Source organism: Ascidiella aspersa, chromosome 6 (assembly GCF_963924565.1).
Source record: "Ascidiella aspersa chromosome 6, kaAscAspe10.2, whole genome shotgun sequence".
Lineage (NCBI taxonomy): Eukaryota > Metazoa > Chordata > Ascidiacea > Phlebobranchia > Ascidiidae > Ascidiella > Ascidiella aspersa.
The window spans coordinates 7,294,435-7,306,890 of NC_139452.1; the positions used below are offsets into that span (position 1 = coordinate 7,294,435).

General features: G+C 36.0%; 1 protein-coding gene across 1 annotated transcript; it reads left to right on the plus strand.

Annotated features, from left to right (window-relative positions):
• Positions 1-6,489: 6,489 nt before the first annotated feature.
• Positions 6,490-11,603, plus strand: LOC146139426 (receptor-type tyrosine-protein phosphatase epsilon-like). The gene is made up of 12 exons (XM_083392440.1): positions 6,490-6,582; positions 7,062-7,196; positions 7,296-7,429; positions 7,937-8,072; positions 8,306-8,406; positions 8,695-8,759; positions 8,844-8,917; positions 9,337-9,447; positions 9,632-9,778; positions 10,028-10,176; positions 10,913-11,048; positions 11,508-11,603. Exons 1-12 carry the CDS (start codon positions 6,490-6,492, stop codon positions 11,601-11,603), a joined length of 1,377 nt encoding a protein of 458 aa, XP_083248566.1.
• Positions 11,604-12,456: the final 853 nt, after the last annotated feature.

Below are 12,456 nucleotides of genomic sequence, written 5' to 3' on the forward strand. Positions count from 1 at the left end.
TAGAATTCCTAACGAAAACGTAAAATTTAAGTTCAATACCTTGAACATGATTCTTCGCGGTATTAGATTTAAACAACAAATCGACCAAATTTGCTAACTGGGCGATTGTTATGACGTCATTCGTTATCGGATCGGATTCCGGTAAGCTACGTTTTGCCGAAAATATCTGCTATCCGAATTGGATTAAAGTATTTAGTATTTGACATCCCCAGTTGACAGTATAACCTGGATTCGTAACAAAACGTGAGTCAAATGCTTGTTTAGTTGATGTGTTGTACTTAACAGAAATTGTTGATGGAACAATCCAACTTCCTCTTAACGCAATTAGGTTAAATTAGTTAAAGTAAGGTTTCCCAAACTGTGGTCCGCGAACCATTGGTGGTCCGTGACGACTGCACAGGTGGTCCGTGGCGATATGACAAGAAATTAAAAAGTTGCGCATATACGTTGTACAGCAGGAGTCGACAACCTAGGATCCGGCCTGTGTATGTAATTTATCCGACCCGCAGCCTCTTTGACAAACTAGACATGAGTCCATTTCTTGTACTTTTTGACTTTTCAAATTTTCGCGCTTTGCGTTAACGATCTTTATACGTCAGGTTTGTTTACGTTATGATGCTGCCATTTGAACTAGATTAGCGCTTCTTGTGCTGTGTAAGACTGACTAACTGCCAAGTGCCAAAGTGCGTCGCGTACAAACGGAAAACGTATTAAATCATATTGAACATACATTTTTAATTTTTATTTTTGAAATGTAATACAAACTTGCAAGAAATTTGAAAGAAATGCCGGAATACCCCCAATTGGGATTTATTTAATTTTTGCTTTGTTTAGCGGTCCGCGAAAAAACAGATTTTTTTTTTATAGTGGTCCGTGGTCCAAAAAAGTTTGGGAAACCCTGAGTTAAACACAGAATCCACTATATACACAGACATAAGTCAAGTAATTACTTAAGCTCTAATCGTTCTAATAGATTTTATCAGTTATGTGAAAATATAATACCACTGACATTGATACTAAGGTATTTGTTTACTAAACAGCTAATGAAATAAATAACATTTCTATCTTCTCCTTTGAGTTAGCTGTTTTTCTAAATTCTAAAAGTTTTGATTTTCTAAAACTTTAAGAAATGTATTAAAGCGCACTTTTGTTAAGATCTTCAAAGAGTTTACATCTTTTACGGCAAAGTTAAGAACAAAACAGTTTACAAATTCTCCAATGACTCAGCAATTCTGGGAGGTTGGTTAAATGCGAACGAACTTTGGCAACTCTCGTATTTGGACTTCTACAAAACGTAAGGGAATTTATTAAAATTAAAATTAATTATATACTATGAAAGTTTAGGAATCACTGGATCAAACATAATTTAATGGTTGTAATTGGTATAAGCTAAGTTAAACGTTTATCTGCACAATTTGGTTTTTGTCAACAGGACCTTCTGAAGTCGGTCTGGCCAACGATAACGACTCACATTATATATTACATCAGATAGCTAGATAAACAAATAGCCTGCAGTGTGGTTCGTATTCACTACCTCCGGCCATTCCGGGACCACCGGTCTACCAACTAAGCTACTCAGGCTCAGAGGGCAACGATCACAGTACATTTGCCTGTGTCTACAAACAACCTCAATTAAACAGGATTAAATTAACAGCCCACTCACTCAAGGTCTGATTACACATTGTGCATATGAACGTTTTTAGTCGAATAAATTTCTTCAATTTAGGGTGTGGGTATAGACAGGATGCGGCAGGCAACGGTCGTTTTTCGCTCTGAGCCTGTGTAGTTCACTTAGTAGAGCAATGTAGTATGCTAGCCCTTTTCGACCTGCATATTATAAGTATACTTTTTAACATGAAGGGATGACGGAAAATGTTGATATATGCAAAGGGTCTGTGCTCCCTGGCCTAAACTATAATAACATGGATTTGCTATTTGTTTAAGATTGCACTATAGGTTAAAGTAAATTTATTTATTTAAACAGTGATTTCTTTGAACTTGTAATTTATGTGACGGCCCGAATTATCACATACTCCGCTGTTATATGAGCCAATATGTTTATCGTTACTTCAAATAATCAACATGCATCACAGTGATGATACCCAGCGAGAAGCGGTTTACTTTTGCCGATATCTACACGAAAGATGGAGGGTGGTGACTATAGGAGAACCATCAGATAGCGGTAATATTACCGACGGTTGCCCAACTTCCGAAGGTGAGTGTTGAGTCAGAGTGTGAATAATATGTGTTTGGACACAAGTATACATACAATATACATGTACCAAAACAAAACTATTTGAAACATGTTTGTCAAAGTTTGGAACTCCTACAGATTTAACAGTTTAATATTGATTATAGTCGGTACGCTGTAACACAGTATAAAGTTTCTTATAAAATCAACAAATAAACGAAGCTGTGAATCATATTTAAAGGAAGGGTTAAATTGGTAAACCAAGTATAAGGGGTCTATAGACTCAAGATTTTCTGACAGCTTTATATGCTTATGTAGGTTGGTCAGACGACTTCCACCTATACGCACGAAGCTCGCCAGCTACAGGATATGAACCCATATACAACTTCTTGAGAAATTTTGATCCACGTGGAAGCAGGTTGACTAATGTGAATGGTCCTTACGGTGGATTTGATCTATTAAAGAAAACATTTTATTTACCAGGTATCCGAAAAATATCACAAAAGGTTTACAGCCCTCCGTAAATATCTAGACATGTTAGTAAACTAACAAATTTTAAATTATATATTATTGTATGCTGTACATGGTTTTGTGTATGTTATACTTAAAATATTTTACTTTATTATTTAACTAAAAATGCCTATTAACTACGGCTATTATATTTTATATATACAAAAATAAATCTAATCGACTTTATCCTTTCTAAAAAAACAAATTGACCGCTTTACTTTCACGGGATTAAATTAGATGGGAGAGGTGTAAGTTTAGACTTAGTTTGCAAATAGACTGTTAGAAATCACGACTTGAACAGCGAGTTGCTGTATACTTAATTCAAATTGACCTATACATATGTTTGTTTCCATACGAGTTACAGCTCTCCACGCTTCTACACATAGCAAAGTTACATCCGTATATTCGAGTAAGAGGGTTTTAATATTGATAACAATAAATGATGCGTCATTTAATTAATATAGTGAGAAGCGTTTTTGTGGGAGCTCAATACAACACAAGTTCTAAGCTATGGCTTTGGAATGATGGAACCATGGCCAACTTTACCACAACACCTACAACATGTAAACAGAAAGCATTGTCGTATGAAATGAAAGATCTGGAAGATAGAAACTGCTCTGGGCAACTGGCCTACTACTCGTGTGAAGTGAAATCAAATCGTAAGTATGCACAACCAACAAACCACTTTTCACATCATAATTACAACGTAGAAACTGATTACAATAAACATGTTGTGATTTATTGTTCAACATTTAGTGACAACATGGATAACAACGGAGAAATGTAACTCCACAATTATTTACGTGAACTGGTCTAACGATTTTAACAAAGTGGCAACCAAAATGAAATTTGATCTTACTGTAAAGGTATTTTGTTTATTTTTCGAAGAAAATAGTAACATAGTTTTCGGAATTGTTTTATCCGCAGATTGAAATCGAAAGAAAAAATAGCAAGCTGTTTAAAGTAAGCAAGGCACTGCAAACTGACCGCATCAAAATATCAGGATTAGAGCAACGTACCAACTACCACGTAAAAGTAAATTTATTCGATTTTTTTTAGAGTTTTAGAGTAAATTCCGATTTAGCCTACTTGAATACCACATTTGCTTTAAGGTTATATTTTACGATTCCAACAACTTCAGTATTGCGTCAACTCATAACGTCACAACTGGATTTGGCATACCGGATCCAATCACTGACGCCTACATTAAGTCATCACAGCCTTGTGTTATCGCCTTTCGTGAAACTTCTTGGCAAGACAATGCTACCTCGTACAAAGTAATGTTTCTTTATTTACCTTATTTTCTCTAGACTTCAATCTGAATTTTGTTTATAGATCACCGCCTCTAGTGTCAACGGTGAAGCCAATCATACACTTACCACACATAATTATCAAGGGTTTGGTGGAGTTACAATTGACACTAGTAGTCATGGAAGAGGGGTCAATATTACCTTTACGGTTTGTTATTTTTGTACTTTCCAAGGCATGGCATAGGGCCTTAAATGTGATATGAATTTATCCCAAAAATGTAATATGAGTTTATTTAACCGAAAATGTTATTAAACACAAAAGACACAATTTTAATTATAAAGGTCACAATTTCAAAAATTAATTGTTGTGCAACCGAACCACAGTTAAAACGGCAAAGCTTATGATGAAATTTTAACTGATCTAAGAAAAATCGAGCATAATTTTATCCAACGGTTTAGGGCAGGCCACTTTTATTGTAAACTTATTATGCAAATTAATTTTTTATTATTTGAATTACTCTTTTGAAGCATTATTTTTCAACATGTATTATCGTCAGAAATAAAATTTGAGCAATTCTCCGTATATTATAATGCGAACTGAAACACAGGTGCAACCATTTTCGTGCGAGGAAGATAGCACGATTAAGGCCGTGGAAGGATTTTGTTATTTGCCTGATCCCTCAACTGCAGTGACTACTCCAAATCCGTCAACCACGAAACAAGAAATTAAAACAGGTTTTAAAATATCAGATAATCCTGGCATTTCTTCCAATGCCAATTTTCCTTGTATTACAGATGGCGACCCCTCATCTGACTTTGAATTACGGATAGTCAGTAAGTGAAACATGCGAAATTATTTCTTTGGATTTGCTTACTTGTACTTGTTGCTTCAAGCTTTAGCTGTGATCAACCGCTTGTTGTGTTTACATTTAGGTGGCGCTGTTGGCGCTGGTGTGCTTTTCCTAATTCTAATTGCTGTTGGGTGCGTCGTATACAGAAGGTATGAATATCATAGTATTGTAGGTTGATTGTATTATAAAAAAACAAATATATTCATGCTGGGTAGATTTAACTGTTTGCTATATTATTACCAACTATATCATTGGGCTCTGGCATGAATAATTCACGACAATAAGGAGGATTTAGCATTTCGTTAACGAGTGCATAAAAATGTTTAGTACGACATCACAAATTTACCCTATAAAATAAATTATCCAGTGGTCCACTAAAAAGGGCACAAGGACCCACATTTAGGCCGCGGCCCACAGTTTGTCGACCGCTGAACTATAGCATTGCAATCTTTGGACACCTTAATGTCTCTTAGTCAGAGCTATTTACAATTTTTAGCCTCATTAGAATTAAATGCTATATACGTTTCACTGGTGTGAGAATTTAATTACAGATACGCCCGAAATGTGAAACCACAAGATAAAATTCAATCCACCGTCAGTTTCTATTCGAACGGTAAGGTTTACGAAACAAACCTTGATTTTTAAATTTTTCCATTTTTGGGCAAAGTTTACTGTAGTTTATTGTGTTGTTGTCATACATGTTTTCAGATGTGGAAAAAAAACGCCAGGATGACGTCAATCAAGCGGGACCGTCGCGACCACCGGAAAATGTTTGTAGACGTTTTAGAATTGTAGACGTGAATGTAAATCGTGCAGGGAACTGTTTTTTTTTTCAATTTACAGTTCGAAAATCCATACGTGAACGTGGAAATCAAACGACCGAAAAATGCTGAATCAAAAAAGAAATTTAAGCTGAAGATCGCCTACGAGAAAAAATCGGCTGAAAACTGCAAAATATTTTCCAAAGAATTTCAGGTAACGTTGCTGAAAGATTCTACGCAAAATTAGGAAATAAGGCAGCCGCTCTAAACTTTCCTAAAATGGCTGTGTAAGATCTTTGCTGTACAATTTGTATTGTTTTTTGTAAGACAACATTTTGGTGATTTGATATAAAATAACGCCGCTGGTATACAGATATATTAAAAGATATGATTTAAATATATGATAATGGCCTTGACTTGTCTCTCAAGAAAGCTTTATTTTTAACTGATTAGTTTTAATGTTTGTAGGAAATCATTCGAATTGATAAAAGCACACCGAAATCCTGCAAACAAGCCACATCAGATTTAAATGCACCTCGAAACCGGTACAAGAACATATTTACATGTAAGTGTACATTGATTATCCGTTTTAAATTTAATGTAATCGCTAGCTAGTTACGGCAATTTTAAATCTGTTCAAAGAAAGTTAATTTTCTTTTCAATCATTGCTTTGTTGTGAATACACACGGCCTACTATTTTAACCAAGCATGAACAATATTTTATAGACGACCACTCTAGAGTGTTTGTTTTTGGTGGAAGTGAAGGAAACGATTACATCAACGCCTCCTACATTCCAGTAAGGCCTCGTGCTTTTACTTTCAAAACAAATTTGATTGACAGAAACTTTGTTTCCTTGTAGCGTTAACTTTCTTCACTTTTTTAGGGCTACCAAAATGACAAGAAATTTATTGCTACCCAAGGACCAATGCCAAACACCATTCCCGACTTTTGGCTGATGGTTTGGCAGCAAGAATCCTCGGTGGTTGTAATGTTAACCAGACTGACAGAATACGGAAAGGTAAAATGTGTTAACAAATGCTGAAGCATATAAACACGCGACAAAAAATAGGTTAACTATACCGACAAAGGCTGCGGACTCGAGTCGGGACTCGGAACTCGACCTAGTCGGTTTGTTTTGCTTGATACGAAATCGGATCTCAAAACTCGAATAAGACTACATAAAACTATCCGAGTCCGCAGTAGCAATTTGCGAAACTGATAAGGCCAAAATTGTAATATCGTAAAGGAGAATAGCATGTGGTGGAACATTTACCAAGCACGTGTTATGGAGGGATAAATTGGGTGACTAGCCAATACGATTGTATTAATTTGTATCCACATTTTTTTTTGTATTTCGCGGCACTGACACCGACCGCTCTAAATAACACCTTAACAACTTAACTTCCGCAAATAAAAATAATTTTTGTAGGTAATAAACAAATTCCATTGCACTTTTCATTACCTGTACCATACTGTTGTTTGTTGTCTTGACTTTAGAAAAAGTGTGAGCTGTACTGGCCAGATTTGGGACAACAGGAAACATATGGTCTTGTGATCGTCATTCTGGAAGAAGAAATCCACGTCGGGGGAATAATCAGAAGAAAATTCACCTTGAAAAAGGGAAATTTACAAGTTGGTCTACTACAGTATTTGTATTTATCGTTTAGCCTACTACATATAGTTCCATTTGTAATCCGTATGTGTTACTTCGCATTTTCACTATGTTTATAGAGAACCTTGATCCACCTGCAATACACCACCTGGCCCGACCATGGTATTCCAGTGACAACATCGAACATGATTTACCTGAGAAAAATGGTGGAAGAATTAAGAGACATATCAAAGCCAGTAGTTATTCATTGCAGGTAATGTATTGAACCCCCCTTCAAACAAATCAATATGCTTTTAAAACCAAATATTACAGAGTAAATCTGACTTCTATTTTATTTTTTATATAACTGAAAATCAAACGACGCTTATTTAAAAAACTCACCAAGTCCTGATCCTCTAATGTTTACAATCTACCAACAATGTCGTTTAAAGGTCATACACACATCTATATGGTTGTAGCGACTCTGTACCTCTACCTAGCGGTAATTTATCTGCCCAACAATATTCCTGTGAAATTCCATACATCGCCTTCGGCTTGTGTCTGCTTTATGCCTTTGTACCGACTCTCTTTTTAAAAGACCGGCTCTGTCTCTCATCACGACCAGATTTAACTTATCTGATTTTCCTTGCTTTCCTCTGCTCGACCTAGTGTAATGCAATAAACTACACCAGCTAGCACTACACTTATATTAGTCGGCAATATTTTATTTAGATTGCACTACATCGTAATAGGATATACTTACCTACATATGCCTACACAGTGCCGGAGCAGGACGAACGGGGACTTACATCGCCATGGACACCCTGTTTGACCAACTTGACGCTAAAGAGAACATCGATGCTTCTACTGTTGTGTCAAAGATGAGGGAATGCCGAACAGACATGGTTCAGACCCTAGTGAGTAAAGCCGTTTTCAATTGACAATTATATATCATTACTTGTAGCTTACTTAACATTTGAGTATTGCCACGTGTAGCTTACCTGACAGTTGGCTCAACTTTGTTCTGCAATATGACTAGAAATAAAGTGTAATAGGCAGGTAATATTAAGTTATGCTATTTTTAATGTACCAGTAGTACCGTGGCCTTCTGAATTAGATTGTTAAACAACACATATACCTCTTGAAACAGGAAGAGTACAAGTTCATTCACAAACTGCTTGCTGAGCATGAAATGTTTCCCGACTTTGACCGATCGACAAGCGATCTCCAAACTATGACTAAATACGAATTGTAAGTAAGCGAGATTTATAAAACAAATTTTAGTAAAAGTTTTTCGTTTACCCACTCGCCATATAGGCATAGTTTATTTCTATTTGAGCCCAAAACCACTAATCACCAAGACTACCCTTAATTTTTTGGTTAATTATTTTCCTATCAGGAAACAATGTTTCGCTACGTATAGCGTTTACGTTATAATGAGCACTTGGAACACGTACACTGAAAATAATGTCTTAATTAGTATCACATCAATACTTATATTGCTTTCTTTGTTTCATACCATGAATTTACAAATTACAGGGACTTTATTGGATCCGAAGAGTTTGCGCTTCTTTCGGAATCATTGGGGAACTCGGATAAGATATGTCAGTGCTACACATTGACCAACATCACCTGATAATGTTTTTCGATTTAACCTTATTTTAAAACTAACGCTTTTATGCTTTTAGACGATAATTTCAGCGTCTCAACGTGGGTGGATAGACGTCAGGAAGTGGTTAGGATGAATGCTTCCTATATACAGGTTTGTTGTGTACAGTTAAGTGTAAAAACGTTTGCTACAGGGAGCGTGCAAATAGTTTACACGGAGTTTTCTCTTGTTAATGCAACCTACTGGATATTTAAATAATCGATTTTAGAAGTGGTTAGGTGAACTTAAAGTTGTAGTAATTAAGTAGAGTCGCATTCGAAAAGAACCACATCTCATCCCAGTATACGGTATACAGTACCCCTTATTTTAAATTGGGCTTCAGTAGTCTTCGTGGCTTTTGGTGATAGCTTTCGTATAATTGACTACAATGAATAAACAAGTCTATGGGTATTTTTTTCACCATTTACAGTAGGATTTGGTTTGCGTTTGTCATTGGTTACATTAACTTACAACCACTATGGAGGCCGATTAGTCACTCTAAAGAGGCCTACATCTTAATTTTTGAACTAAAGGACCTAGGTTTCGCAATTGACTTCATTGCGTCTCAACAACCAGACAGCAAAACTGAGCAAGTGTTTTGGAAAGCTGCCGTGGAGCAACGAGTTGACGTCATCGTTAGTCTGGTGACTAGTTTTACATTATTTTCTATTAACGATATAGGCCTGCTTTTTTTTTGCTTACAAAAATATTTTATGCCAACACTTTACTTCAAATTTAGATTTCGAAAACTTGCATGCATTTGTTTGCATTTTAACCCAAAATCCGACTAGGTTTTAAATAACATCACATTGCCTTATTCTTTCTCAGGATGACCAGCGTGACCGTTTTGATTCATTTGATTCAAACTCTTTGATTTTACTTGGAAACAACATAAGCATTCAAATAACGTCCGTCAATGACGACGAAGGGCATTCAGCGAAGTCTCTATTGGTCAAGGTTAATGGTATTATTAAGGTATGGACTTAAACAGACTTGACTTTTTTATGACCACTTTTAGAACTTACGGAACAATACGTAAATTGTACGTTTTAAGTTAAATAGGCGTTTCACCGCGAATATCCGTGACAGCGCAAACTGGTTCCGTATAGAACTTTATATATTTAAACGTACCATATTGAATCTTTTATTTCGTCTTCTAGGAGTAAAAAACTGTAAAATAAAATAATTTCGGCGACTAACTGCTGACATATGTGCTCTTGACAGACAACCAGGAAGATTTCTTACCTGGTCGTCAAAGGCTGGTGCAACCCAGGTGCGCCACCAAGTATAGATTCAATACTGGAAGCTGTTTCATCGATGCACAGATTGCAACACAATGCAACAAGAGAAGGGAGAGTACTTGTTTTCTGCAAGTATGTGCTTGTTTTTAGTTTACGGTAGAAACTACCTTGACAAAAAACATGTATATGCAAATACAGGTGCCCACATTAATATTAAAACACAATATGGATGCCGATAATATCAGATCGGAGCCGATACTCGATGCCAAGTGGTAGTATCGGTACACGTCCGATACTAGGCTGGTATGAGTGCCGATCTGATACCAAATTAAAATGGGGATTTTAGCCTTAATGTGAGATGCAAATCAGCGATATCTACCTCATAATGTAAATTTATCAAAAAACATAACTCTAACAACTTGATGTTCCTATACTTTTTACCAAAAAGCTAATTTTGCCCAAATAATCTTGAAAAAAAAATTCCCCTTAAAAAGGGATTGTGATAAATTTTGTTTAAAATATCTGGCATCGGTATCGGAATAAAATGTCAAGTATCGGACAACATTAAATACCAATAATGAAAAATAGGATCAGTCATTATAAATTTGCGCTTAAATACAATAGCTGCAAATTGCTGACCAATGAACAGTAAACCCTCTATTAGAATTCTTAAACCAGACAAACACAGAAGCATGTACACGTGGACAAAAATCTTTTGTTCGATAAAAAATCTTTGATAATCCTTAAAATAAACGTTTGACCTATTTACATTGCTTATCAAGGCTTAATTTAGTTCCCACGATCCATTCAAGTTCGAGTCAAATGTGTTGTTTGTGTTAAACTTAAATACGAGTTTTCTCTTATACAGGGATGGACGAAATCGAACTGGTATTTTCATTGCCCTGGTGAACATTCTAGAACGTCTTATGGCTCAGAAAAAAGTAGATGTTTTCCGAACCGTGAAGGATCTTCGTGATCTGAGACCAAATATAATAGATAATCTGGTAAGTATCGAACAATTCAAAATCAAATTTTCGAATATGTTGTTGTTAACGGTCTAAAACAGTGGTTGTTAACCAATAACCCCCCACCCCCCCTCACCCCCACCAACCCCTTTTTTGGGGGGGGGGGGAGAATGTGTAATATTATTTGTAGTATATAGCCTTTGCGTTGTGTGTGATCACATGTTTTCAAACACGATTAACGCAATGTTAAATTTTTGCGCACGCAATTTTTTTCACGCTTTGCCCGATTAAGAGTCAACTTTTGTAGCTTATTGTAGTCCCACTGATTTGTTATCAAAGAATTCCTAACTTTGTTTGATAGGATACATATGTGATATCTGAGGGAGGGCGCAAGGCACAGGGCAATTACCAATTGGGGCGCGGTAGAAAAAAGATTTAGAAACACTGCCCTAAAGAATATTTGCGCTAATGCTTAAGAGAACATCTTCATTTGTTCAGGATTGCTACATGTTCATTTACAACGCTGTTCTGGGCTATTTGTCATCAACCAACCCCTACGTTAACTGGACTCAAGAAAATGACATAAAGAAATAGATTGCCCTGTACTATTTAGGCTAAGAAGAATTTAAACTTATACAGAAAAAATATGTGGATTATGTTGTCTATGTTGAAAAAAAGTACAAAGATATTCATTAAGGGAGGCATTACACGGCATACGCTTCGATCTTTGATAAATCTGTTTCGTGCTCTTCTGTTGTGCGTTCATGTGTTCTATATCGTTTGCTTGCACACCATGCCGTAACATAAGTGCCTTGCCTTTTTTCCAATAAATTCTAATAAAGAACTCCAACGCTGTGGTGAAAATTCTTGTTTGATTGAGTTTAGTTGCCTTGCAAAAAAGAATTTAGCGAGTTGTATTGTCAGTTCCCGAATATTTGCTACTGTTGATTACTATTAAATAGCTAACGGTGGTAACAATTACCAACACCTATTCGCCGCCAAACAACACGCATGCGAAAAAACTTTTCATCGTTATTAACAGATCCGCTTGGTGGGCGACGATCGTTTTACGCAAAAACCTTAAGTCGTAGCAGCAATTGTTTAACATCTGTGATATTCAAGCAAATAAGTAATCCCTGTACCAAACTGCATCAAACGTAAGAAATACTCGTTATAAAATAAAAATTGGCTTAGGCATGTTGCACTACACGCGATATTTTGCAAACTCTACAGATGTTGCAGGGCTAATGACCTTTAAAAAATATAGTTGGATGGTTTATTTACGATGTCCGTGTCAGTTCTCAGGTGTCTTAATTCAAATATGTTATAAGAATAAGGTCTGTGTAATAGCAGTAGTTTTATGTGTTGCATGATATTCAAACAAACGCGATTAGGTAATCACCGCATTAGATGTCTTCCAACGTTAAAAAAATCGATTATCCGTATA

Excerpts from the sequence above, each read along its gene's own strand:
- LOC146139426 (XM_083392440.1), top strand. The coding sequence starts at position 6,490 with ATGCCAAACACCATTCCCGACTTTTGGCTGATGGTTTGGCAGCAAGAA. Across the intron at positions 6,583-7,061 it reads GACTGACAGAATACGGAAAG|AAAAAGTGTGAGCTGTACTG; the intron begins GTAAAATGTGTT and ends TCTTGACTTTAG. Across the intron at positions 8,073-8,305 it reads CAGACATGGTTCAGACCCTA|GAAGAGTACAAGTTCATTCA; the intron begins GTGAGTAAAGCC and ends CTCTTGAAACAG.